The sequence below is a fragment of the Galleria mellonella genome, unplaced genomic scaffold (genome assembly GCF_026898425.1).
Source record: "Galleria mellonella isolate WM207_F2 unplaced genomic scaffold, CSIRO_AGI_GalMel_v1 utg38, whole genome shotgun sequence".
Classification (NCBI taxonomy): Eukaryota; Metazoa; Arthropoda; class Insecta; order Lepidoptera; family Pyralidae; genus Galleria; species Galleria mellonella.
The window spans coordinates 6,512,646-6,536,524 of NW_026442090.1; the positions used below are offsets into that span (position 1 = coordinate 6,512,646).

At 31.3% G+C, this 23,879-nt stretch overlaps 3 protein-coding genes across 5 annotated transcripts; 2 read left to right on the plus strand and 1 right to left on the minus strand.

Annotated features, from left to right (window-relative positions):
- Window positions 1–381: 381 nt before the first annotated feature.
- Window positions 382–7,900, plus strand: LOC113523006 (protein O-mannosyl-transferase TMTC4-like). The gene is made up of 11 exons (XM_026908869.3): window positions 382–1,162; window positions 1,269–1,644; window positions 1,739–1,966; window positions 2,046–2,251; window positions 2,330–2,507; window positions 2,652–2,860; window positions 3,421–3,528; window positions 3,728–3,869; window positions 4,718–4,832; window positions 5,332–5,520; window positions 7,757–7,900. Exons 1-11 carry the CDS (start codon window positions 930–932, stop codon window positions 7,891–7,893), a joined length of 2,121 nt encoding a protein of 706 aa, XP_026764670.2. The 5' UTR covers window positions 382–929; the 3' UTR covers window positions 7,894–7,900.
- A 3,214-nt stretch (window positions 7,901–11,114) lies between these two features.
- On the plus strand, window positions 11,115–17,213 carry LOC113522787 (uncharacterized). Its single transcript, XM_026908599.3, has 5 exons — window positions 11,115–11,337; window positions 11,468–13,393; window positions 13,605–13,774; window positions 15,371–15,562; window positions 16,850–17,213. The coding sequence occupies exons 1-5, from the start codon at window positions 11,247–11,249 to the stop codon at window positions 17,099–17,101; spliced, it is 2,631 nt and encodes an 876-aa protein (XP_026764400.2). The 5' UTR covers window positions 11,115–11,246; the 3' UTR covers window positions 17,102–17,213.
- A 173-nt stretch (window positions 17,214–17,386) lies between these two features.
- Window positions 17,387–21,393, minus strand: LOC113522735 (zinc finger CCHC domain-containing protein 24-like). Of its 3 annotated transcripts, none has more exons than XM_026908532.3 (5): window positions 21,322–21,393; window positions 20,993–21,067; window positions 19,931–20,041; window positions 19,168–19,305; window positions 17,387–18,411 (listed from the first exon to the last, which is right to left on the minus strand). In XM_026908532.3, the coding sequence occupies exons 2-5, from the start codon at window positions 21,014–21,016 to the stop codon at window positions 18,274–18,276; spliced, it is 411 nt and encodes a 136-aa protein (XP_026764333.1). In that variant the 5' UTR covers window positions 21,017–21,067; window positions 21,322–21,393; the 3' UTR covers window positions 17,387–18,273. The 3 variants fall into 3 exon arrangements, with proteins under 3 accessions (XP_026764333.1, XP_052753736.1, XP_031769702.1); XM_052897776.1 differs by having other exon boundaries at window positions 21,217–21,332; XM_031913842.2 differs by lacking the exon at window positions 21,322–21,393 and adding an exon at window positions 21,153–21,171.
- Window positions 21,394–23,879: the final 2,486 nt, after the last annotated feature.

Sequence of the window (23,879 nt, forward strand, 5' to 3'; positions counted from 1 at the left end):
GAAATACAACTTCTAAGTCGTATATATAAGTAGTAAGATTATAAAAAGTTAGCAGTATAGTGGTGTCCGAATATAATAAAAAATTGTCGCTATTTAAATAATTAGTAATTACTAAGTTTATACTTCGACTATTATATAAGTAATATTCGTATTAGAAAAATTTTACTAATTAGTAACTACTAATAAATGTCTAACTTTCCCTTTATTCAGTACTTTTAGAATAAATGGTAGTGAACAGACGACCCAAAAAAACACAAACATCTGTTCAGTAATGGTCACTTTAAATAAAAATAATAATAAAATTAATTTACTTAGCCATTTACTTAATACTAATATTTTTAATAATATGTATCAAAAGTTGCTAATTTTTACTAAATCTACTAACTTGGCAACACTACTGACCATTAATAGCTACGTTCGAACCTAAGAACAAGGAAGTTCGAACCAGCTTGTACATATCCCTTTATAAAGTAATGATTTAATCGATTAATAGAAGCAGTTATAGTGTATTAATAAAATTTATAGTCGGATGGTTTTAGATATATTCGAATAATTCGAATTAATTGTTCAGTCTAATAGTAGTCGTATCAATAAGTTCGTGTTCTAGAAGTAGTAGTGATTTATTCGCAGTTTGTAATCATGAAAAAATCTTTTGTACTTTTTTCAACAATATAAAATATTATTTGAAAAAAGTAAAAATCGTTATATTTAGCAGAAAAATATTTCAAATTTGGGAACAAAAGAATACAAATCTGGCAAGTTTGTATTTGTCAAAAAAATGTATTTACTTGAGAAAGTTGAGAGTTAAATTCAAATTTAATTTATTTTTTATGAATTAATCCAACTAAATTATTTCTATTATAACACTGAAATGATATAGAGTCCCTTTTATAGCCGATGAAATCTTTATACTGTTTTTAAATCCAAACATGACGCAAAAACTAACACTCAAATTGTTAGGAATCGTGTTTCTTTCAAGTTTACCCTTTTTATTTAGTTTACACGGTGACTTTGTGTTTGATGATTCCGAGGCTATTATTAAGAACAAAGATATATTATCAGAATCATGGTTTGACTGTTTTTATAATGACTTTTGGGGCACAAACATAAAGAGCAATCTAAGTCACAAATCGTATCGTCCTTTGACTGTTCTATCGTTCAGGTAACTTTACCAGTATTTTCTACCTAGTTTGTGACTGGACCTCTTCATTTGGATCATAATAAACACAACTCTTTAAGTGAAGATTAAAATAAACTAAACATTTCAGGTTGCAATACTTTCTAAATGGGCGAAGTTTATCACCATTTCAATTCAAAGTTGCCAATTTAGTATGTCATATTATATGCTGTATTTTGGTCTGGCAGGCGTTTGAGAGCATGACAAAAACTTTATGCATACCTGAAAAAAATAAGTATATTAACACTGCGTACCTAGCATCTGTAGTGTTTGCAGTGCATCCTGTACATGTGGAAGCAATATGCGGCATAGTAGGTCGTGCTGATATATTGGCGGCAATAACATTTTTTCTATCCTTTATTGCTTATAATAAAGCAATAACTACTCAAAGAGTTATATATTTGAGTGCTGCAATATTATTAGCAGCAGTTTCAATGTTGTTCAAAGAGAATGGTGTGACAGTATTGGTAAGTAACCACTGTTATTCCAATACAGTAATAAAATATCAATTTTGAACAATGTAATAATTTTTAATGTATATATGTTGTTATGTTTTTATAGGGTTTCTGCTTATGTTATGAAATAGTTGCAAAATTGCAAATGAAAAATATTACAAAACAAAAAAATAATTATAAATACAAATATTTACATTCCATGTTACGAATTGTCGTTACCATTGTATCTATAATTTTACTTCTTTATGGAAGATGGATACTTATGGGTAGTGCTAAACCTGACTTCAAACCTACCGATAATCCTACTGCTTTCTCTGAAAACATTTACACAAAGGTACCTATACATTACATTATTACCTTACATTTATTATTTCGATTAAATTTCTTCCAATCTAAAATAATTGTCATTTCAGGCTGGGACATATAACTACATATATTTCCTTAATTCCCTTTTGTTTATTTGGCCCCAATGGTTGTGTTATGACTGGTCTATGGGCTGTATACCCATAATCAGAAGTACTTTAGATTATAGAATAACATTGATAATATTAATGTTTACCTATGTTGTACTGATACTAATAGCAATATTAAATAAACAAAATAAGGAATCATTTAAAAGGTGAATATACCTCAGGTCTCCTTGTGAAATAAGTTCATATTATTATACAATAAACAAATTTTGAATGTTTCTTTTCAGCTTTCTCATATTAGCAATAGTTCTAATAGTAGTACCATTTTTACCAGCAGCAAACATATTATATCCAGTTGGTTTTGTTATAGCTGAGAGAATCCTATACATACCTTCTGCTGGTTATTGTCTGTTGTTGACACTTGGTGTAAACAAAATAATTGCAAGAGGAGAAACAATAAAGAAGGTATATATTTATGAATATTTAACTGCTCAATAATTATGGAAGCTCTGTTCCATTAATAATTATGAATATATCACTGAACTATTCATCTTCACCTATTTAATGGTATTTTTATTTAATAAATTTAACCAATATATTTTGTTACAGATGGTATTTATATTCTTTCTTTTATTAATATTTATTTATTTGCTCAGATGTTGGCAAAGATCTTTTGATTGGCAAAATGAGTATCAGTTATTTATCAGTGGACTATCAGTATGTCCACTAAATGCTAAAGTTCACTACAACGTAGCAAAAGTAGCAGATGCTGCAAACCAAACAGAATGGGCTATTGCTGAATACAAGGAATCAATAAGGTATTTGTTACATACAATATTGCATAAGTGTAATGAAAATAAAAATTTGCATACATGTATACTGTGCAGATCATTGCTGTATGCTTTCTAACTTATTCATTAGACTATGGCAAACTATACATTCAAGTGTTCTCAGTGAAATAAGAGTGAACCGAGACCACAACAATTAGGCCTATAAAATCAAATGCCTTTGATTGAAATGAAATTGATTTAAACACCATAAAATCAATTTCATTTTCACTCTTCTCAAATATTGAGGAGTTCTATTATTTAAAATTCAAATTATTACTAATATTCTAATTATTTTTCATTCTGGTTTACATAGATGGTATAGAATATTGTTCCATATCCTTGACAAAATATTACTGTTTGTAGTTTCCTGAACATTTGACATACTTGGATTTAGCTGCCTTTAATTTTATAGCCCTCAATAAATGAAACTTCTGACTATCTAATACACGCTAAAAGTTATGAGCTTTCCTATTTGTTTACATTTATATTTCTTTTATATTGTTTTGTCTCATAAATACAAAACTGTACAACCTAGCAATCTTTTTTAGATTATACCCGGAATACTACCAGGCATTGAACAACCTGGCTAATTTGTTTAAAAATCAAAAACAATTTCCTGAGGCGGAAAGCTATCTTAGAACAGCTCTTAAATATAAGTATGTATAAATTATTTATTCTATCAATTAATATTTCGAACTTAAGTTTAAGATTTAAAGTATAACATAAGTATTGAAAAGAAATATGAAGATATGTATAATAATGTTTTTGTTGTATTTTTTCCTTCTGCCCAACTTTATGTTTATTTTGTTTAACAATAAAACAATTTCTGAATAAATGGGAGAAAAATATTTTTAGGCAAGATTTCTCAGCTGCATGGATGAATTTGGGAATAGTACTTGCTAGTACTAATCGATTTACAGAATCTGAAAATGCTTACAAAAATGCACTGAAGTATCGAAAAAATTATCCTGATTGCTATTACAACCTGGGAAATTTGGTAGGTGATAATGGAATGTTTTTAAGAGCTTTTACCTTCTTCAGGTATCAGCCCTAAACTGATTTCTCAAATAAAGTTTTTCTACTTTTCCTAGTTACAGAAAGAGAAGAATCATTATCATTAGTTTACAGAGATTTTCAAAAATGTTTGATTTGGGTTCAGCTAATATAGATTGAATAAGACCATTATCTAATTTATTTAGGTTAAAGTGGCGCATGAATTCTTCTCTTTCCTTCGAGTTTATACGACATTTTAACACTATATGTTGCAAATCATCGATGGTATCACAAATTTGACAGTAGGGTAACCAGGACTTTCCAAAGTATGTGCAAAGTTTTTTATACATAGCTGGGGTACCATTTTGATTCCATAAAACCGAATGTGTGGATGAATAGTTTTAATACCAAATACCTTTTTCTTTTGAAATTGGTGCCAATATACTATCAGGCAGGTTTACCATATATATATATATATATATATATATATATATATATATATATATATATATATATATATATATATATAAGCTGGGGTACCAGCGAGGGATGATTTTACTAACCATAGCATTGTATACGAAATTTGTTTTGATTTAATTTATAGGTTTTTTTCCCACCCCGTAAGGGGTTGCGGACGACCATGCTGCTGTTGTCGGTCTTTTAGGAAGGAATATGCTTTATTCTTGAAGGTTTCAATGTCGTAACTGTTTGAATATCAAATAATAATTAGTTATACCTACTACCTATCATATAAATTAACTATGTCTTAACCTCCGTCATTGTATATTAAATCTTTTTAAAATGTCCATTGTAAAATATGTACAATACTTATTACTTATAATACCTTTTCAGTATCTGAGTATGAACAAAACACAGAACGCTATTGAAAATTGGACGCAAGCTATACATTTAAATTCTAAGCACGTCCTAGCTTGGATCAATTTGCTTGCTTTATTAGATAACACAGGTAAATCTATATATAATATTTGTAAGACTATTTACTCAATTTATTAAAAATCTGAATATGTGTATAGCTGTGCACATGGATTCCATCTGATCATAAACCTATTTTAGCTATTAAAGTGTTTTGTCTTTTTCTTTTACACTAATTTCTAAATTTGAAAGACATGGACAAAATAATAGTTAAAATAGGTTCATAGAACGTTTTAATTTTTATGAATAAGGAGGTCCATTTAGGACATTAATTGGCCGGGGTAAAAGTACCCTGTATCCTTCTACACACAAAATACTGTCTATATAACAATTAGTATAAATACTTTTATGCATTTAATAGAGTTCTGATTATTTTGTGTAACTGAATCTCTTTAATTTTAAATATTAACAATAATATTTCTTTATTAAAGATAACTATATTGTATTTAATATAGCAATTGCCAAATTGAAGTTTTATTGAATATCAGAAACGTAATTAGCAAACAAAGCTACAAGTATATTATTATTTTTAGAAAATATAGAAACAGCAAAAGAATTTATACCGAGAGCTATTGCAGAGCTGCCAGATTCGCCTTCAGTTCTTTTTGCAATTGCCAACATTTACGGCAAAATGGAACGATACACTGAAGCAGAGGAACACTTTTTAAAGTCGATCAAATTATTTGGTGATCGTGTACAAGCCATACATTATTCAAATCTTGGTAAGTTTAGAGAAATTTAATATTTTAACGTAATGGCGCCACTATTTTTACTACTAAAATTTTAAGTGTAAAAAATACATATTTCAAATCACGTTCGTTAGGGAAAGTAGTTCAATTTCATGATTACTATTCTTTAGGTTTTCTTTCCAAGACATCTTAATATCGTTGTGCACGACGCACCTTTTTAGTTTCTTTTTTAAATTTATTAAAAAGATGTTTTGTTTGTAATTTGAAGTGTGTGTCAGTTTCGGTTTTGTTTTTGCCTTCGCTTTTTTACTCCGTTGGTTTGATATGTATATTTTTTATATTATTATATTATCTTTCTAAAACACCGTGTTTCCATACCAGCATACAGTCCTTTCGCCCACATTTTAGCACGAACCGTAGCTGATGAGCGGCTGCAGGTCGATGTGCTGCGAGCACTGACTGCGATCGGTGGTACGGTGGACACCGACGCCGAGGCGGCGGCATCAGGGTGCGTTTTCTCTCCCGATGGTGGTAGGGGCAACGCTTTTGCCGTACGAGTATTTGCCGAACTCAGTTTACGACCCGACCGTGTTTCCATTTTTTTTGAAAATTTCGAATATTGATTCACTGAATAAAATAAATTATGGGAGAAGGACCAAAAATGTGGGCGAAAGGACTGTATGCTGGTATGGAAACACGGTGTTTTAGAAAGATAATATAATAATATAAAAAATATACATATCAAACCAACGGAGTAAAAAAGCGAAGGCAAAAACAAAACCGAAACTGACACACACTTCAAATTACAAACAAAACATCTTTTTAATAAATTTAAAAAAGAAACTAAAAAGGTGCGTCGTGCACAATCATCTTAAGTTAAAAAACCCGTGTCACTGTGTGCGTTGTATAAATGTAATGTAAACAGCTATGTATTGTTGGTTTTAACTTAGAAGATAGAATAGTTTTTATTTCGGTACGTGGCGGTAGCGCACAAAACAATATTACTGGGCTAACGGGTGATTATAATAACCATTGAAAATTAGATGTGCCTGGAATGTCGCGTCGTAGTCATCAACTTAATTTATATCAAATACGGAATAAAATCATAAATTATTCATGACTAGCTTTTACCCGCGACTTCATCCGCGTAACCGAGATATGAGAGGTGAGACCGAAATATGAGACAAACGACTGCGATAAAAACACTGTCACATATCGTATATATATACGAAATTTCATAGAAAGTGGTTAACCTGTTAAAACACTAAGAAGTAACAAACAAACACCTTACTAATGTAATAAAATTGTAACTACACTATATCTATATATAGAAGATATTTAAGTAAAAATAACATGAGGGGTCTTAAAAAGACCAATAGATGCCATAACAATAATGTTTAGAATTTTTGTCTATCTCTCTGTATGTTTGTTCAAGCATCATGCAAAAACTATTGCACCAAATTGGATGCGGTTTACACAGTTATGTTCCTGAAGGTCTAACTTCAAATTGGGTATGCGTTTAATCTTGGTACTTCTTCTAGAAGTTGTTTATTTCATTCGTTTTCCTACTTCTGACATCCAGACGTACGAAATAGCAGGCAGAAAGCTGGTTTATATTATATTATAATAATAAGGATTTATCTTCGTATTTGATACTAAAACCATATAGAGGAGTAGTTCGTCAACATATCAAATTAACAAAAATTAATATCCAATGATCCATTCAACTGGTGTTGATGTTTTTAAGTTAGACTATTACATACTCTACTATGATAAACTTACTTGGAAATTTTTCTATGATATACATACCTAACAAACACAGACTCGGCATCTATTTCGACAATTGCCACTTTATTAAAGCGCCTACATTTTAAAATAGGATCGACTATAACCATATAAAAGAGAAGCACATCGTTTGTGTATAGGAGGAATACATTGATGAAAATAGTGATGGCTTAATATTAAAAAAAAAAAACAGTTTTGTATAGATAAATAGAAATAGTTATAGTTCGATATAGATATAATGAACTGTTCTGTTTTCTTTTATGCAAGTCAATGTAGTGTCATTGGACGGTCGTTTGATAATTGATGTATGTTCTTAGCTCAATTTGTCTATGCCTCCATAACAATTAAAAAAAAAATAGTTGTAGGCTACGTATTTTATAGTACTATCATTTGCATAACAAATATATAGTCATGCAAATGATAGTACTATAAAATACATATATATAGTCTTATAGATATATTCTTCTGTTTTATTTTGTTTCAGGAGTGTTATATCATCGTTGGAGAAAATATAATTTAGCAGAACAGATGTATAAGAAGGCTTTAACACTTAATCCTGTATTTGCAAGCGCTCATAAAAATATTAAAAGTTTACAGAAACTTAAAAATAAATTATATTAATAAAAAGCTTCTTTTGTGTTATTTTCAATGTACAACCATAGACATAGTTTGATGGGTTAAATTATTTCATTCCCATTTTTTAAACCTATTTCTAAAATGAAAATTAATTTAAAAATTAATTAAAAACTGTATTTTACTTAGTCATTGTATTGTATATTGTTCTTTAAAATAAGCATTTCACATTTGTATGGGACAAACATTTTAATTTTAGATATTGATAACGACATTTTAATGATACTGGAATGGTAACCCCGCATGCACTAACGGTATACGCTTTTTCTTTTAATGGATGAAAATGGAATGGTAACCCTGCCTGCGCTAACGGGATACGCTGGCGGGGTACCAGTGAAAAGCGATCGATGAGAATGAAAACAGGCCACTCCGTCATGATGAATTCATCAGGAATTAACCATGATAGTTTCCAGAGAACCACGAGGAGGCCAACCTGGTTGAGTATATTGCTAACAATGGGATTTTTAGTCTCCATTACTAACAATCCATCTCCCTCAACGGTATACGCTGGCGGGCGATCAGTGAGAGATGATAGGTAAGAATGAAAAGGTAGCTCAATTAACCAGCATAATTACCAAAAGGGAGACTTTGTACAAAAGTCGATTGCTTGGACACCTCTGTCCCATTCATGTTTCTACCGTAAAGCAGTTTTTTTGCATGGCTGTGTTTCGATTTGAAGGGTGGGATATGACGTGAATTTACTGGGTACAAAGGAATAACACCTGAGTCCTCAGGAATGGCAACGCATGGGGAGTATCATGGGCGAAACGGTATACTCTGTTATTTCCATGGTATTGCTCATGTCTATAGGCGACGGTTATCACTTTCCATCAGGTAGGCCGTCAGCTTGTTTGCCATTCTACGTTGTATAAAAAAAAAACCAATAAGTACTGCGGGGAGATTGACTTCACAGAGTATATTGCTAGCAATGGGGCTGGTAGTCTGCATTACGACGACACCACGTCTTTTTACCCTCTGGAGGGCGGCAGACTAGATGGGCGTTTTTATGAACAATATCAGCTAATATTATTTATTATAATTTGGAAATCGATCACAAAGTAATTAATAATCACGAGGTATTTTTTAAATACCTATAACCTATCGGCTATTCAATCGATTTTTGAAAATTTAATAATGAATGATTGATTATTATTATTTATTATACACTGTATGTGCGTGTATAATGATATTATAATAATCATCACCCGTATACCAATAACTTGGATCCCGGCGTAATATGTTTTCTTCATTTATTCAGTCATTACCGCATCCATTCCCGACATTAGGTACGCGGAGAATCTTATTTCACTCTTAGAGCCATCTATATACATACTGAAATCTTTTATTAACAATTGAAAGAAAGAAGAAAGAAAGAAAAATATTTTATTCAGTGCAATGTAAAAAATACAATATAAACAACAAACGAAAAAAAAATGAGCAAATAAAATGTACATATAATTAAACTTAATTTACCATAATTAAAAATAAACATAAAATAATCATTTTTACATCCAAAAATGCACTGAAATGGCTCCACTCAGCTTTAATGTATGTCCTAGGTTAAATTTTTAAATATTATTCAATGTTTTCTGATTGAATCTGAATTTAAAAAGTGCACTGCTAAAGAATTAAAACGTTACTCATAGAATAATATTCTTATTAAGCTTGAAATTTTGGATTTTGAAGGCAAAAATGCATTTAAAAAATTTAGAAATAAAATATGAAGTACCTAGATGAAATTATTTTAATGGCAGATTTATACGGAACGTATTTTATGATTAACATTTTAATTAGTTAGTAAAGCACTTTAAATAATCTGTCGGAAGCAATGAAAAAATTGTTTTTTAAAAATATAATTTCAGAAATTAATGAAGTCATAATTTTGAATTAGGTATAAAGTATAAAGAGATCGTTCAATCATTATCATATCAACCGTTTTTTTTTATGGAATGGTAACCCTGCCTGCACTAACTGGATACGCCGGCGGAGCACCAGTGAAGGGTGATCGATGAAAATGAAAATAGGCCAGTTAGCCCATCATGATGGATTCATCAGGAATTAACCATGATATTTTCCAGGGGGAACCGCAAAGAGGTCGACCTAGTTGGGTATATTGCTAGCAATGAGTTTATTAGTCTCCATTACTAACAATTCCTTTCCCCCTCATATCAGCCGTTAAGCGTACACTGCGGAATGTAGGCCTCTCCCATAAGGGGATTTTTGCCAGTGTTGCCATACTTGGCAGGTGGGTTGGCAACTGCAAGCTTTAACCGGTAGGCGTTGAGGTTTTACGAGTGATGCTGATGCCCATCTCTCGACCATCAAGTTTCCTTAGTAGCCTCTTACGACACCCACTGGAAATGGTTTCGATTCCAAGTAATCATAAAACTATTTACGAATACCCATGATGAATATTAGACAAAATTGATAGATCTTGGTTTGGCAGTCATATCCTTTACTACTAGTATAGGATTATATTATCTGTGCCTTTACTATCAGTGCAGATTCATTCTTTGTTTGATTAAATCATTCACTTTAGACAGGTATTCTTTAAACAAAAAACTTTTATATAAAACTATGCAACCAATTAATATAAAATCTTACACTATAAATTAGCTTAAGTTTTTATGATATAATATTGATATCAATTTTTTAATATATCCTTTAATAAATAGTGTTATTTTACTTTTAAAATAAACTTACAGCTATAATAATATAATTATTGAATATATATAACAAAAATACGCCACAGTCTACCACATATAATTAATGAATATTGAAATTAGGTTCAGTCTAAATAATTAAAGAGTGGGAATACACACGCTACTATTAAATATATCGATTTCATTATCCTTATTACATACATCGTTAAAAGGTGTGGAAGCTGGTATTATAAAACAGTTACTTCTGTACTGGGTGCGGGTCAATACAATATAAAAAAATGTAAAGTGACACAAGTTAGTATTTTAATGCGAGTAAAAAAACTTTTAGAGAAATTTTACTTTAGATGGACAATCAATCAGACTCCTGACTAAGTTTATCAATAATATCGCATCGGCCAGTCTCCTTCTACAGTAAAGAGGTAATATGTGCAAGCGTTTACAACGGTTATTGTAGTCACAATATGGAATTGTAAACTGTTTATACAACACTATGAATATTAATTTATTTTGTCGATACCTCCAAGTGATTACATAGTTCATTTTCTAATTTTGTTATTATGATAGCAATGCCGAATCTCAAATAACGTACTTATTCTTTTCTGTTTGATACTTTGTAATATAATGTAATTTTTTTACTTTTCCAAACATTACAGTATAATATCAAAAATATAAATTATAATGGATTATACACCAGCAGTGTCTGCAATTCAAGGCTTATTTGTGTCTGCAGACAATGTTTATTCATTTTCTAGATTAACAGCAAAAGGCGGTAGGTGTATTTATTTTTTTTAGGTTGTATATATTATATTAAAATCTTAAATTTTTTATAAACTCTTTATTAATAAACTTTATGTTTAAATTAATATCATCATGATTCATCAACTATATTTTTTATTCAGGTAATGAAGAAAAATTTGAATACATAATTAACTCTGTGCTTAAATTCCTCGAAGAAGGAAATTACATTAATAAAAATGGAATCATAGAAAGCTCAGTAACTAACTTAAGGCCTATAGTTTTCTATATAATATTAAATGCAGACTTAGAAGCATTAAGGGACATTACAGATTTTGATGAATTGGAAATATTTATCTGGGCAGTACCCACAATACCAAAATGTCTTATGTGTGAATTGTTTTGGAAACTTCATTTAGATAGATTTGTTTATGAATTAATTGCATACTGCAGTCCCCGGCTGAGCTTGGAATTAGCAGCTACATTTATAGACAATATTAAATATTATAGTCCAAATGAATATCTAAATAAATTGAAACTCGTTACCACAGCAACTCATCAACTCATATGTAGATTGCACCTATTTAATTATAAAGAAAACGTTTTATCATACAAATTAACTGGGGCCTTAAATAGTTTTCAAAAATGCTTGAACTATTTTACCAACCCTCCTAAAGCAGAAAAATTGAATAATCTTACTAAAGATGAATTATATAAATATAAAGGATATTGTTTACATACAATGCTTCTAATAATAAAAGAGTGTATGGAACAATATACACAAATCCCAGAATTATATCCAAATGACATAGGTGAGTTGTATGCAATGACATATGAAAGTGAGCCTAGTATCAATTTGGTGACCTTCACTGTATCTGATAGCCCTAACACAACAATATTGGACTGCTTGAAGAAATGTTACATTGCACTTCTTGATAAATTTCAGCAGCTTGTCATGGATGTAAGTGTAGATATATTTTGTGCTTGGAGTGAATTTACATTAAATGGTAGGAGTATGCAACAAAAAATTGGGCAACTGTGTTATGAAACTCGTATTAAATTATTAAATGTTACCAGCATATCAGATCATCCGGTTATAAACATGATACAACAGATATCATGCAAGCCAGTTCACTGGAAAGACTTAATGGAGACATCTGATTCTGCTGCCATCATTGAAAGCATTAATAATAATAGTGAAGATAAAGCAGCTTGCCTACTAGCCTTAACACATAAAAAGAACTTATTTCAAGATAATAACTTAATCAAATGTCTCATTTCTAACTTGGAACACTTAAATGAAGAGGCTTGTTGTGAACTTTTTAAAAATATTGAAAATCATATGTATTCTGATCCAGAAAATAATGAAATATTAGAAGAACTAGCAATCAAATCATTTCAGCGCTGCAATATTTTAAAAAAACAAGAAATGCTTGCTGAGCATTTCAGTAACAATATATTCATTGATATGACTGAAAATAGCGAGTTTAATTCCATGTTAATGGAAATATTTAACAAACTAATTTTATCACCAGAGTCTGATATGAGTGATATACTTACTGTTTTTCTTCAAAATCCTCGACGAGTTTACAAAGAAATATTCAACCTAGCAGCGGAAAATATTCAGCAAACTAATATTATGCTGGAGGTCATGAAAGTATTATATAAATACTCAAGTCATTATTACAATTCTGACACTGAGCCTTGTATAGTTCTTGTGGTGCAGGAATGTTTTGACAATTTTGTGCAGCCTAAAATTGAAACTCTATTAAAGTTTTTGTGTAATTTAAAAAGTTGCAATTGTATAACAGGGCCAAAGTTACTTCTTTTAATTATCATGCCAAAGTTACACAAAGCTTTGATAGATAGAGATTTAGAATGTCTTTATATACAAAGCAAGTTATTATACGAGGCTTACAGTCTTGAAGAATTATTGGAATATAGAGCACCATTACTGGCCATGTTGGCTCAAATGCTAGATGTTGTACGTTGGAAGATAACCACATTTGAACCAGCAGCTCCAAAGGCACTACAAATTATTTTGCAATTACAAATTACATTATTTGATACCTACTCATCAGGAATACCTGGTAAATATTAAAATACACTAATTTAAAAAAAAGATCTTATTGAATAAATACTTATTTCGCATATTCAAATATATATTTACCTGTTCTAATATTTTAATTTATGAAATATAATATAAATTATAATTTTAGAATTATAGAATATAAATTATAATTTTAAATTAAGTCTTAAGTATTTTTAAAATTCAAACAAAATGACTATTTCTCAATACAGATAATGAAAGCAACTGGTTAAAAAGTAAATTGAAACATATGCAGCCACTAAACATGTATTATTATCGAAAATTATGGAACCCGCCAGGAAACAACTTCCTTGAAATAATTTGTGGTAAGCAGATACATGATGAAATGGACAAAGAGCAGTTAGCTACATGGTTATCACAGGTAACTTTTAATTAGCCATAATTAATATTATTTAATTCTCTACAATATTACAATAATCTTTTATTTTTCAATTAATCTCAAAAATTTGGTTTTCAACTGCACTTGATCCTGTTTAGTCTTTTACTAATTCTGGAATAATTGGCAACAGTTCTTTTTTTCTTGTGAAACCTAAATTTGTTCTTTCAAAGTTTATTTCTGAATTTACAATTAGTTATACTTTTAATGGATGTATCTATATTTATACTCATATGTAAAACTGAGGCATAAAATTAATAATTTCCAGGAATGCCCATGTCATCCTTTATAATGGGAAATATGTGCCCAAATGTAATCTGTAATTTCCATTTCACTGTTCAAGTCTATAGATGACAGTTGCCACTTTCCGTGAGGTTTGCCTGTTGACCAGACCTATTTGCATATGAAAAGTAAAATATGCACATTATTATTGTGCTTCTATGTAGTTTCTTTCTTTTAAATTAAAAAAAAATTACATTAAAAGAAACTACACAAAACGAAGACCTAATAATTAAAGACTATATTCCCCAAAAACCTGCTTCAATTATGACAAAACCAGGTATTTTGATCTAAAAACTAAACTACTGATACTAAACCAGTTTTATAAAAATTTCTATGTTACCAAATCAGTTTAGAACATATGGAGTTATGGGGTAACAAATATAAAACAATTACAATTACAATAGCTGAGGATTAAAGCAGGTTGGTTATGCCGTCGTGATGATTTCTGGGAACTAATCACAAGGATTTCCAAAATACCCGCAATAATAATAATAATCTCTACAGATTGAACTGACGGTGCATTGTTAGCAATAGACTCGATTACTATTTCTCCATTTCCCCTCGGACGTTTATTTTTTTTAATAGATGATAATGAAATGGTAACTCCGCCTGCGCTTACGGTATACGCTGACGGGGTACCAGTGAGGGATGATAGGTGAGGATGGAAATACAGATCAGTTAGCCCATTGTGGTGAATACACCAGAAATTCAGCATGATGGTTTCCAGGGGAACTAACTGAAGATCTACCTGACTGGGTATATTGTTAGCAATGGGACTGGTAATCCACATTACTAACCCCCCCCCCCCCCCGGACGTTATGTTATGCCTCCATATTCCGTACATTATCATATCCCACTCTTCAAACCAAAACATAGCCATTTAAGCACTGCTGCTTCATGGCAGAAACACGAGTCAATTGTCAAATTAGCTGACTCGTTTTTTATCAGTGTTCTGTATACATACGCACACACGTACCTTGACGTATTTTAATTACGTAATAAACTAAGTTAGTTTTTGAGTATTAAAAAGGCACAAAATTTATAAGACAAATAAATACAGAAGTTATTAAGGAATCACTCATAATTATTTATCACGTAAAATTGTATGAATAAGTTGTCTCGCTTTTCTCATTTGTATGGAGACACTCTATCTATATAGATATAAATTAATTAAATTATATAATCTAAGGTGATAATATTGCATTATTGCTAATGGTGCAGACTATTTTCAATATAGTGTTTCACATTACACTTAACAGTTTCCTCACAAATTATTAATAAGCAAATTATTTCGTGTAGATCCTTTGTTCAACCAACCAGCATGAGTGGTCCGATATGTGGGATAGTTTAACTGTATTCCCACAAGAAGCGATGCTGGATATATTCCACGACGCCATGTCATTGCTCACTATAGCTGAGAGAGCAAACAGTACACAGAAAACATGGCAATGTTTGCAATACTGTTACAGAAACTTCATTTTCATAATAAGGGTATGTATATATATATGTTTGATCTAATTTTTTAATTATTTTTTTTTGTCCACATTAGAAAAAATATATAGCATTCTCTTCCTTTGTAAAACAGAAGTATAATTATGCAACTAAAAGTTATTAAAAACAATATAGAGTTTTAGATAAATAAATGTAATCCTCTGAAGAATCCCCTAAACTTATCATAGGATTTCGTATAACATAAAATTGAGAGCGTCAAGGCCCATCGGTATACTTTTTTTAATGAGTGATAATAAAATGGTTATTCCGTCTGTGCTAAAGTTATACGCTGGCGTAGCACCAGTGAGGGACGATAGGTGACGATGAAAACGGGTCAGTTAGCCCATCGCGACAAATCCCACTAAATTTAACTACGATGGTTTCCAAGGAGAACCGCGTGGATGTCGACCTAATAGGGTGTATTGCTAGCAATGGGACAGTGAAATCCCATTACTAACAATCCTTCCCCCCTCCCCCCATCGGTATACTATTTCAAATTATAAATTACAAAAGTTGTGAATGCGACATTAAAAGCTCATTTTAATTTAAATTTTTTACTGACTCTGGCAATAGAAAACACCACTTAGGAAATGTAATCAGAGTGACTGTGATAAACTCGCTTCCTTCACCCAAAAATACTTCTGAATATGTTATGTTATATATATGTTAGATTTAGATTCAAACTGCCGCAGCAAGTACAACTGTTTACAGGAACATAATTCCGAATATGAGCATGCGTGTGTATATTTATTTTCATACCATGAAGACCTAGAACATGGCAAATAATTCTGTTACATTTTATAGCATTCGTTCACGTATTACGTAACTTTATTGGGTTAATTTTATATTTTCAAGTATACCTAAACAGTACGTCCAACGCATTATTGACAATAACGCAAATATTAGGCCGCTGTCTGTTTTTAGTAGGTATTGTACCTATTATGAGTAAATTTATATAAATATCAATTACTAACATCTTTTATAATAATATTGTAGAATGCAATAAATAAATTGAAATTTTTACTAACTGACCTAGCATAATTATTTTGCCTTCCGCCGCCTACTTAAATCCGTTTTTTGTTCTTATTAGAATAAACTATTTCTCAAGTTGGAGTAATAAGTTGTACAAAAGACATTAATCAGTTTCGAAAATTAGTTTATATAATATTAGATTAACATACCAAACTAAGTTATACCATACCTACGAAAACCATATCAAAATTATTCTTATGATTTTATTTTAATAATCAGGTAACCTAAATATGCGCATGCATTTTTCATTTTCAGTACAAATTCTTCAAAGAACCTTTAAGTGATACTCAAGTAACATCAGTTATTAATAAAATAGAAATTACGACAAATCTTATGGAAGAGAGCCACCTCGAAGTTCTTGGAACAATTTTATTACCTCTGTTTGCGTATATGGCTGAAAGGAAGAATGATTACTCCATAAACTTATCACAATATATACACAACAAACTGAGACATTCCAAGTTTGCTGATACAGTGAAAAAAGCATTTACCAATGGTGCTATCTGAAACTGATTAACTACTATATTTGTTGTTGCGATAATTACATCAATATGAAAACTAAAAGTAATCCACCGATTTATGTTGAAAATTAAATGTTAACTTTTTTTCTCATTTTTAATATCTTTTTTGTTTCTCTTATTAAATACCACTCTATTTGTACAGTACCTCACCAAAATAGTACAAAAATGCTACATATGCTAGAAAATGTTATTGTTTCTTTTTTGTATAAAAATTTTGGTGGGTACAGTATGTATAGTCTGTTTTTTCTTATTTATAAAATAATAAAAAAAATTGTAATAAAAATTATTCTTTTATTTATAAAATTATAAAATCATTTATAATATTTTTAAATAAATTAAGAGGGATAAACCATAAAAGTGAATCGTTTAAATTAGTACTACTAATATCCGGTGTAATGAATTAATTCAATGCATGGAGACCTGAGGGTAACACGGCATAAAACTATTTATAACTAGTTATGAAGAAAACAGCTGTCTCTTACTTAATTCATCACAAGTTAATCACAATTTTTTATTATACTTAGAATGGCAAACAAACGTGTTTGGTAGCGGTAATCGTAACCTATAGAAGTGAACAACACCATGGACGTCACAGAATACACTGATATCCATGATACCCCTCATGCAGCATACAACTTTTATAATCTCTCTCTGGTCATGTGGCTCTTGTGATATTTGTGTGCTACTGCATAAACTATCTATTCTTATTATTTTTTTTAAAGCTTCCATAAACTATTTATTTTACAGCCAGAAATAATAAAAACAACTAAGGACTGTCATCAACTATAATACGTTATGTCCCCGTTACATAAATGTATATATATAGCTACTTGTTTTTTATTATACTCATGGAGCGTTACGCGACCTGTAGCACATCTTTATATCATGTAGGTGTGAATTAGATGCAGCATTGAATAAATTTAATGTTTATAATGTCTTCATATAAGTATTCATCGTGTATATATATATATATTCTTCAATAGAACATCTATTAATATATATAAAAAATATGGCTTATTATACGTAGTTATCACAATAAGAATGACTATATACTTATACATATGATTTTAACATTAATTATAACAATACAATCGTGGGCAAATATATTTTGCTTCATGCAGACAGCTACCAGCCGTTCTTCCCATCTTATAATGTGATTTAACGTGATTTGTAAGTAATTCGTGTATTAAATTTCCCGCAATAATATCCTAGTTGTTGGCACATTTGACAGTAGTCCATTTGATGTTCTTGTTTGTTCTTTCTATTCGATGTTCTATCTGAAGGAAGTAAGGCCCTCTGAAACAAAACAATTTGGAATAGGATAAGATAACATTAAATTTGAATAGCCATATTTTTCTTGGATTAGTTAGTAGGGTTTACATGCGACGTTTTCTGCTTGACCGCGATATGTTTTTCTTTAATGGATGATAATGAAATGGTAACAGTATTTTTTTTTCATCGCAGGGGACAAACGAGCATGCGGCTCACCTGATGGTAAGTGACTTTCGCCGCCCATGATCACCCACAACACCAGCGGCATTGCAGGCTGTGTGCTGCCGGCTTTTTAAAAAGGAATATACTCTTTTCTTGAAGGTTATGTTGTCGTATCGGTTCGGAAATACTGCTGCTGGAAGTTGATTCCAAAGCATGGTTGTGCGTGGAAGAAAGTGCCTTGAAAAACGCACGGTGGAAGACTGCCACTCGTCCAGATGATTGGGATGAAACTTTAGTTTGTGGCGGGTTGTAAATGCTGGAGGGGTACCTGTGAGGGATGGTATGTGAGAATGAAAAGGCAGATCAGTTAGCCCATCGTGATTAAGACACCTCTAACTCAGCACGATGAATTCCGGGGGAACTACGTGGAGCCTACTACGTCAGCCTGACTGGGTATATTGCTAGCAATACGACTGATATTTTGCATTACTAACAATCCCTTCCCCCTGGGATGTATGTTTTTTTTATAATAATGATAATGGAATAGTAACCTCGCCGGCGTTCACTATTTTTTCTGATATAATAAGGCAAAGCGTAGGTACTAATCATTGTACATACTTGTTTATGAGGATACACATGCTTCTGGCAGTTCTTGCAAGTCTGGTAAGTGTTATGCCAGGACAAACGGCTAGACCAGGATCGGCCACATGACGTGCATCGGTACTCGCCAAAATATGGACACCTCCATGGTTGAGACTAAAGAAATAGGCATCACAAAACAAAAAGATTAGCTAGCTGTAAGTAACTTCACTATAATTAAGTCAATAAAAAATAATTTTATTATGATTTCAGCACCTTTATCACAGGACCAGCTTAATTTGCAACTCTTTAAACTAACTTTAAAATAACTGTATTGGTTTTTAATCTTTAAAAATAAAATTCACGTAATTTGTATTACGAGATACACGTAGAACTACAAAATTTCAATCGTGTTATTTGCATTTTTCTCAAAACGAACAGTTTTTACTTATTCGTATATTAATATTATGATATTTTAGATACCTATAGATGGTATATAATCTACGCTAATTGGTAAGGCTTTTACTTGATTATCAGTACAAGAAAATAAAAAAAGCAAACGATATTAATGATATCAAAGAACCTGCCTACCGAGATTTGTATCCAATGCCTCAAACTCTGCAGTGGAATATTTTTTAAATATCAGTGAAGTAGATCTTTGACGAAGTGTGTAACCTAATAAGATAATAACGGCTTGAAAGTTTTACAAAAGAGTATCGATAGATCAACGATATCTTTGTACCCATAGATATCTATGAGCGTAACAATAACAATAATTTTAAATGCTTAATTGGGAACTCACCAATTCCTGAACTCTGTTGGCATTGTGGAGGCAAATTTCACAAACATTTCCTATTATAATCAGGTTGTTAACTGCTCTACGATTACAACGCATGCAATGTTCGCGTGATTCCTGAAAACGAATTCTTAATTTTAAGCATTTATACTCACCTATATGACAAGTTTATTATACCTTATATTTTGCATAACACTGGCTTTATTGTGACTGAATGAATGAATTTCCTATCTATAGATTTAAGACAACTATTTATGTATTTTTGGACTTATCACGCAGAAGGAGACGGTAAGAGTTACAGACGAAAAATTATATCAAAATACCTAGGCCCATTTAAGGGGTCATGTTTACTCCAGCAGCTCTTATAGTCCAATCATATAAGGGGTTGAACCTAGGAATGAAAGATAAAAAGTTATATAAGCTAAGCGCTGCACGTTCTACGCCCTCAAAGCGGTTCATTTTTTTTTAATGTTTAAAACAAACATTGTAGGGAATTTTATTCTCTACAATTGTTATAATAAAATAAATAGTGTTAAAGCTATAGCAAATGAGATATTTGCAAAAAAAAACTGATGATTATTAGGGCGGCACCGACATCCAAAAAGGGTACTGAAGTTTAAAAAGCATCTTTAGTGCAGGTTGCCCATTCTTACACAAAAACGGGCCCTGCACGCCAAATACTGTTTACTATGCACAAATATGTGCAAACTTGTCTAAGAGTACCTACATATACCTTTTTTAAGCGGCCAGTCCTCCCATGGAAAATATTCTCAAATATGCTAATGCAAAACAGTTAATTCCCGCCATGAGGTGACAAGTCTTTGTTTTTATTTGCTAAAACTTATTAGTTAAATAACACCATCAAATTATGAAACTAATCTATCCACAATACTTTGGTTATAAAACTTATTAAAAACTTCTCTATTCTTTGATCTAATTTCTAATTATTAATATATATTTTTATTATTAAGTAAATATACTAATTAATTCAAGTACATAATAATAATAATAAGTATATTGGTAAGTACATTCATAAAAATAATTAAATTGTATTTTATAATTACTTACTTCAGTTGAACAACACGCTCCCATTTTCTATCACACAGAAACTAAACCAATAAAAAAATAGAAATTAAACTCAATCTGTAAAGAAAATTACTGGCATTAAATTCTGTTTTATCTGTTGTATATAAAAACTAATAGATGATTAAGTAAAATATCATCTCACTAATCGTCACATCACACCATATATTACATTCATTACTATGCATTATTTATGCAAGTATACTTAACTTTGAACAAGTTAAAATGCATGCATCGACCATAGATTATTATGAGACAAGAGTCGTCAAACAACAAAAAAATAAAATTATTCGAATTTCAACTTTAAAACTTACATAACTATTTAAAAAATAAGTAAAATATACTAAAAAATAAGTACTCATTTATTGACAAATAAAATTCATTCCACCTTGAGCTGCCATCTATCGAAAAAAATATAATTATTAATAGTAACGTAACTTATTGATAATTCGGGGAATTTTTTTAGCAAAGACTAAAGAAGACAAACCAGTGTTGTCAAGTAAATATAAGAGTAAAATACATTTATGCATTTCTTAATGATAAATAGAGTCCGTGTTATTTATTATGAAGATATTTAGGAAAAATAAGATTACGAATTGTTCAAAGGAAAAATAGACAGAATTTTATTTAGATACAGAATGACATCTATCGTAAGTATAACTAGCCAGTAACAGAAAGGTAACCATAGTTTCATCTACATAGGTTGATATGCTACAAAGTCTAACATCTTCTCTTGAAGCTCATGGTTCCTTTCTCAGGATCTAGTATCTGTAAATTATGTATATACATTAATTTGTTGGCATAGCATCACCAATCTTGGTTTATAGAGTGCCTTGGTGAACATGTCCGCAACTTGATGTTCAGTATCTATCTTTGCAATCTTCATATTCCCATCAGCTATGCCTTCTCGAATAAAGAAATGTCTTAGCTTAATATGTTTCGTTCTGTTGTGGAACTCATATGGTGGATTTAATGCAAGTTTGATGGCTGATTCGTTATCTAAGTACAGAATAGGAATACTCGTTGGTTGTTCTATACCTTCAATAAAACGTTTAAGCCATATTATTTCTCTAGCAGCTTCGCTAGCGGCTACAATTTCGGCTTCAGTGCTTGAAATCGCTACTGATGTCTGTAGTTGACTTCGCCATGATATTAGACCTCCATAAATACATACTAGGACTGAAGTCGATCTTCCAGAGTTAGGATCACCACCATGATCAGCATCGCTGTAACAGATCAGTTTTTTCTTTGTATCTTTCCTGTAGGTAATGCAGTAATCCCTTGTACCATTCAAATAGCGAAATATTCGTTTCACTTTTGTAATATCTGTTTTTGTAGGAGTTTCTAAGTGTCTAGAGGCAACCCCAACTGCATAGGCAATATCGGGTCTTGTTCCTACCATAAGGTATGCGAGAGCTCCAACTGCTTCTCTGTAAGGAAATGCATTGTCTTCAGTATCTTCTCTCAATTCAGAATCTTTAACTATTGGTGTAGCGGCAGCTTTGCTATTCTGCATACCAAATCTTGTAAGTACTTTCTTAGTATAGGCACCTTGATGTATTTTTATATAGTTTACATGTTTTTCTATCTCAAGTCCCAGAAAGTAATAGAAATTTTTATTACTTTGGCCCTTAATTTTAAAGCGTTTCTGCAGCGTTTCGAGAAACTCATTAATCAGTACCTGTGATGTACCAGCTATCATGCCATCGTCAACATAAAGGGCTAGTAGTAGCTTACCTTCCCCCCTCTTCATGGAGAAGAAACAAGGATCTTCTCCAGCTACAAACCCTTGTTCTAGAAGAAAGTCTTTAATACAATTGTTCCAGCACAATGGTGCTTGTTTCAGTCCATATAAACTGCGTTTTAACTTGCATACATTGTTAGTTCCATCATCATATCCTTCAGGTTGCTTAACATATATCTCTTCTTTCAAGCTTCCATACAGAAATGCGGTAGAGACGTCAAATTGAGTAAGAAACATATTGTCGCGAGCAGCAATACTCAATAGTAATCTAATTGTACTCATTTTTGCTACGGGACTAAACGTCTTCTCGTAATCAACGCCTTTATTTTGAGAGTAACCAACAGCAACGAGTCTGGCTTTATACTTGTCAGTAGACCCATCAGAGTTCCTTTTAATCTTAAATACCCATTTACTGGATATAGCTTTGCGTCCATTGGGTAATGACACTAAGTCCCATGTTTCATTTTCTTTCAGGGAGTTGATTTCATCATCCATAGCCTTACGCCATTTTTCTTTATCAACAGACTTCATCGCATCTTTGAATGTCTTTGGTTCTTCTTCATGGTTATAAACATTTTCAACACAGTGTAAGACAAATTCGTCAAATCTATGTGGAGGATTTAATTTTGAGCGATCCCTTAAAGTGATTTTATCTATATCTACATTTTTCTCTTCATTAAGAATTTCTTCTTGAGATAAAGTATCTTCTCTTATTAAATTGTCCTCTGATACGTTTTCTTGATTTGTGTCAATCTGTGGTAAATTATCTATGTTTGAAGAAGTAACCTCATCTTCACATTCAGTAGTATCAAAATGTTCATAGTTATTAATTGGAACAATCGCTATGTTTGATTCGTTCGGTTCTCGATCTGCAAAATCGGGACAGACTTGGAGTGGGATCAATATTGATCTAGAGACCTTTTCTTCAGATCTAGGAGATCTATTGTCCTCGACAGGATTAAGTGTCTTTTCGTCAAAAATTACATCTCTCGAATTAATAATTGAAAGAGTTTTATGTTCCCAAATGCGATATCCTTCATCATCATTGTAACCAATAAGAATACCCTTTTTTGCTTTCTTGTCCAACTTTTTGCGTGATACTTTCGGTACATGAGCGTAGCAACTGCT

Excerpts from the sequence above, each read along its gene's own strand:
- LOC113523006 (XM_026908869.3), top strand. The coding sequence starts at position 930 with ATGACGCAAAAACTAACACTCAAATTGTTAGGAATCGTGTTTCTTTCA. Across the intron at positions 2,252-2,329 it reads AATAAGGAATCATTTAAAAG|CTTTCTCATATTAGCAATAG; the intron begins GTGAATATACCT and ends GTTTCTTTTCAG. Across the intron at positions 5,521-7,756 it reads CATACATTATTCAAATCTTG|GAGTGTTATATCATCGTTGG; the intron begins GTAAGTTTAGAG and ends ATTTTGTTTCAG.
- LOC113522787 (XM_026908599.3), top strand. The coding sequence starts at position 11,247 with ATGGATTATACACCAGCAGTGTCTGCAATTCAAGGCTTATTTGTGTCT. Across the intron at positions 13,775-15,370 it reads TAGCTACATGGTTATCACAG|ATCCTTTGTTCAACCAACCA; the intron begins GTAACTTTTAAT and ends TATTTCGTGTAG. Across the intron at positions 15,563-16,849 it reads ACTTCATTTTCATAATAAGG|TACAAATTCTTCAAAGAACC; the intron begins GTATGTATATAT and ends TTTCATTTTCAG.
- LOC113522735 (XM_026908532.3), bottom strand. The coding sequence starts at position 21,016 with ATGGGAGCGTGTTGTTCAACTGAA. Across the intron at positions 20,042-20,992 it reads GAGCGTGTTGTTCAACTGAA|GAATCACGCGAACATTGCAT; the intron begins GTAAGTAATTAT and ends ATTCGTTTTCAG. Across the intron at positions 18,412-19,167 it reads ATGTGTATCCTCATAAACAA|AGGGCCTTACTTCCTTCAGA; the intron begins GTATGTACAATG and ends GTTTTGTTTCAG.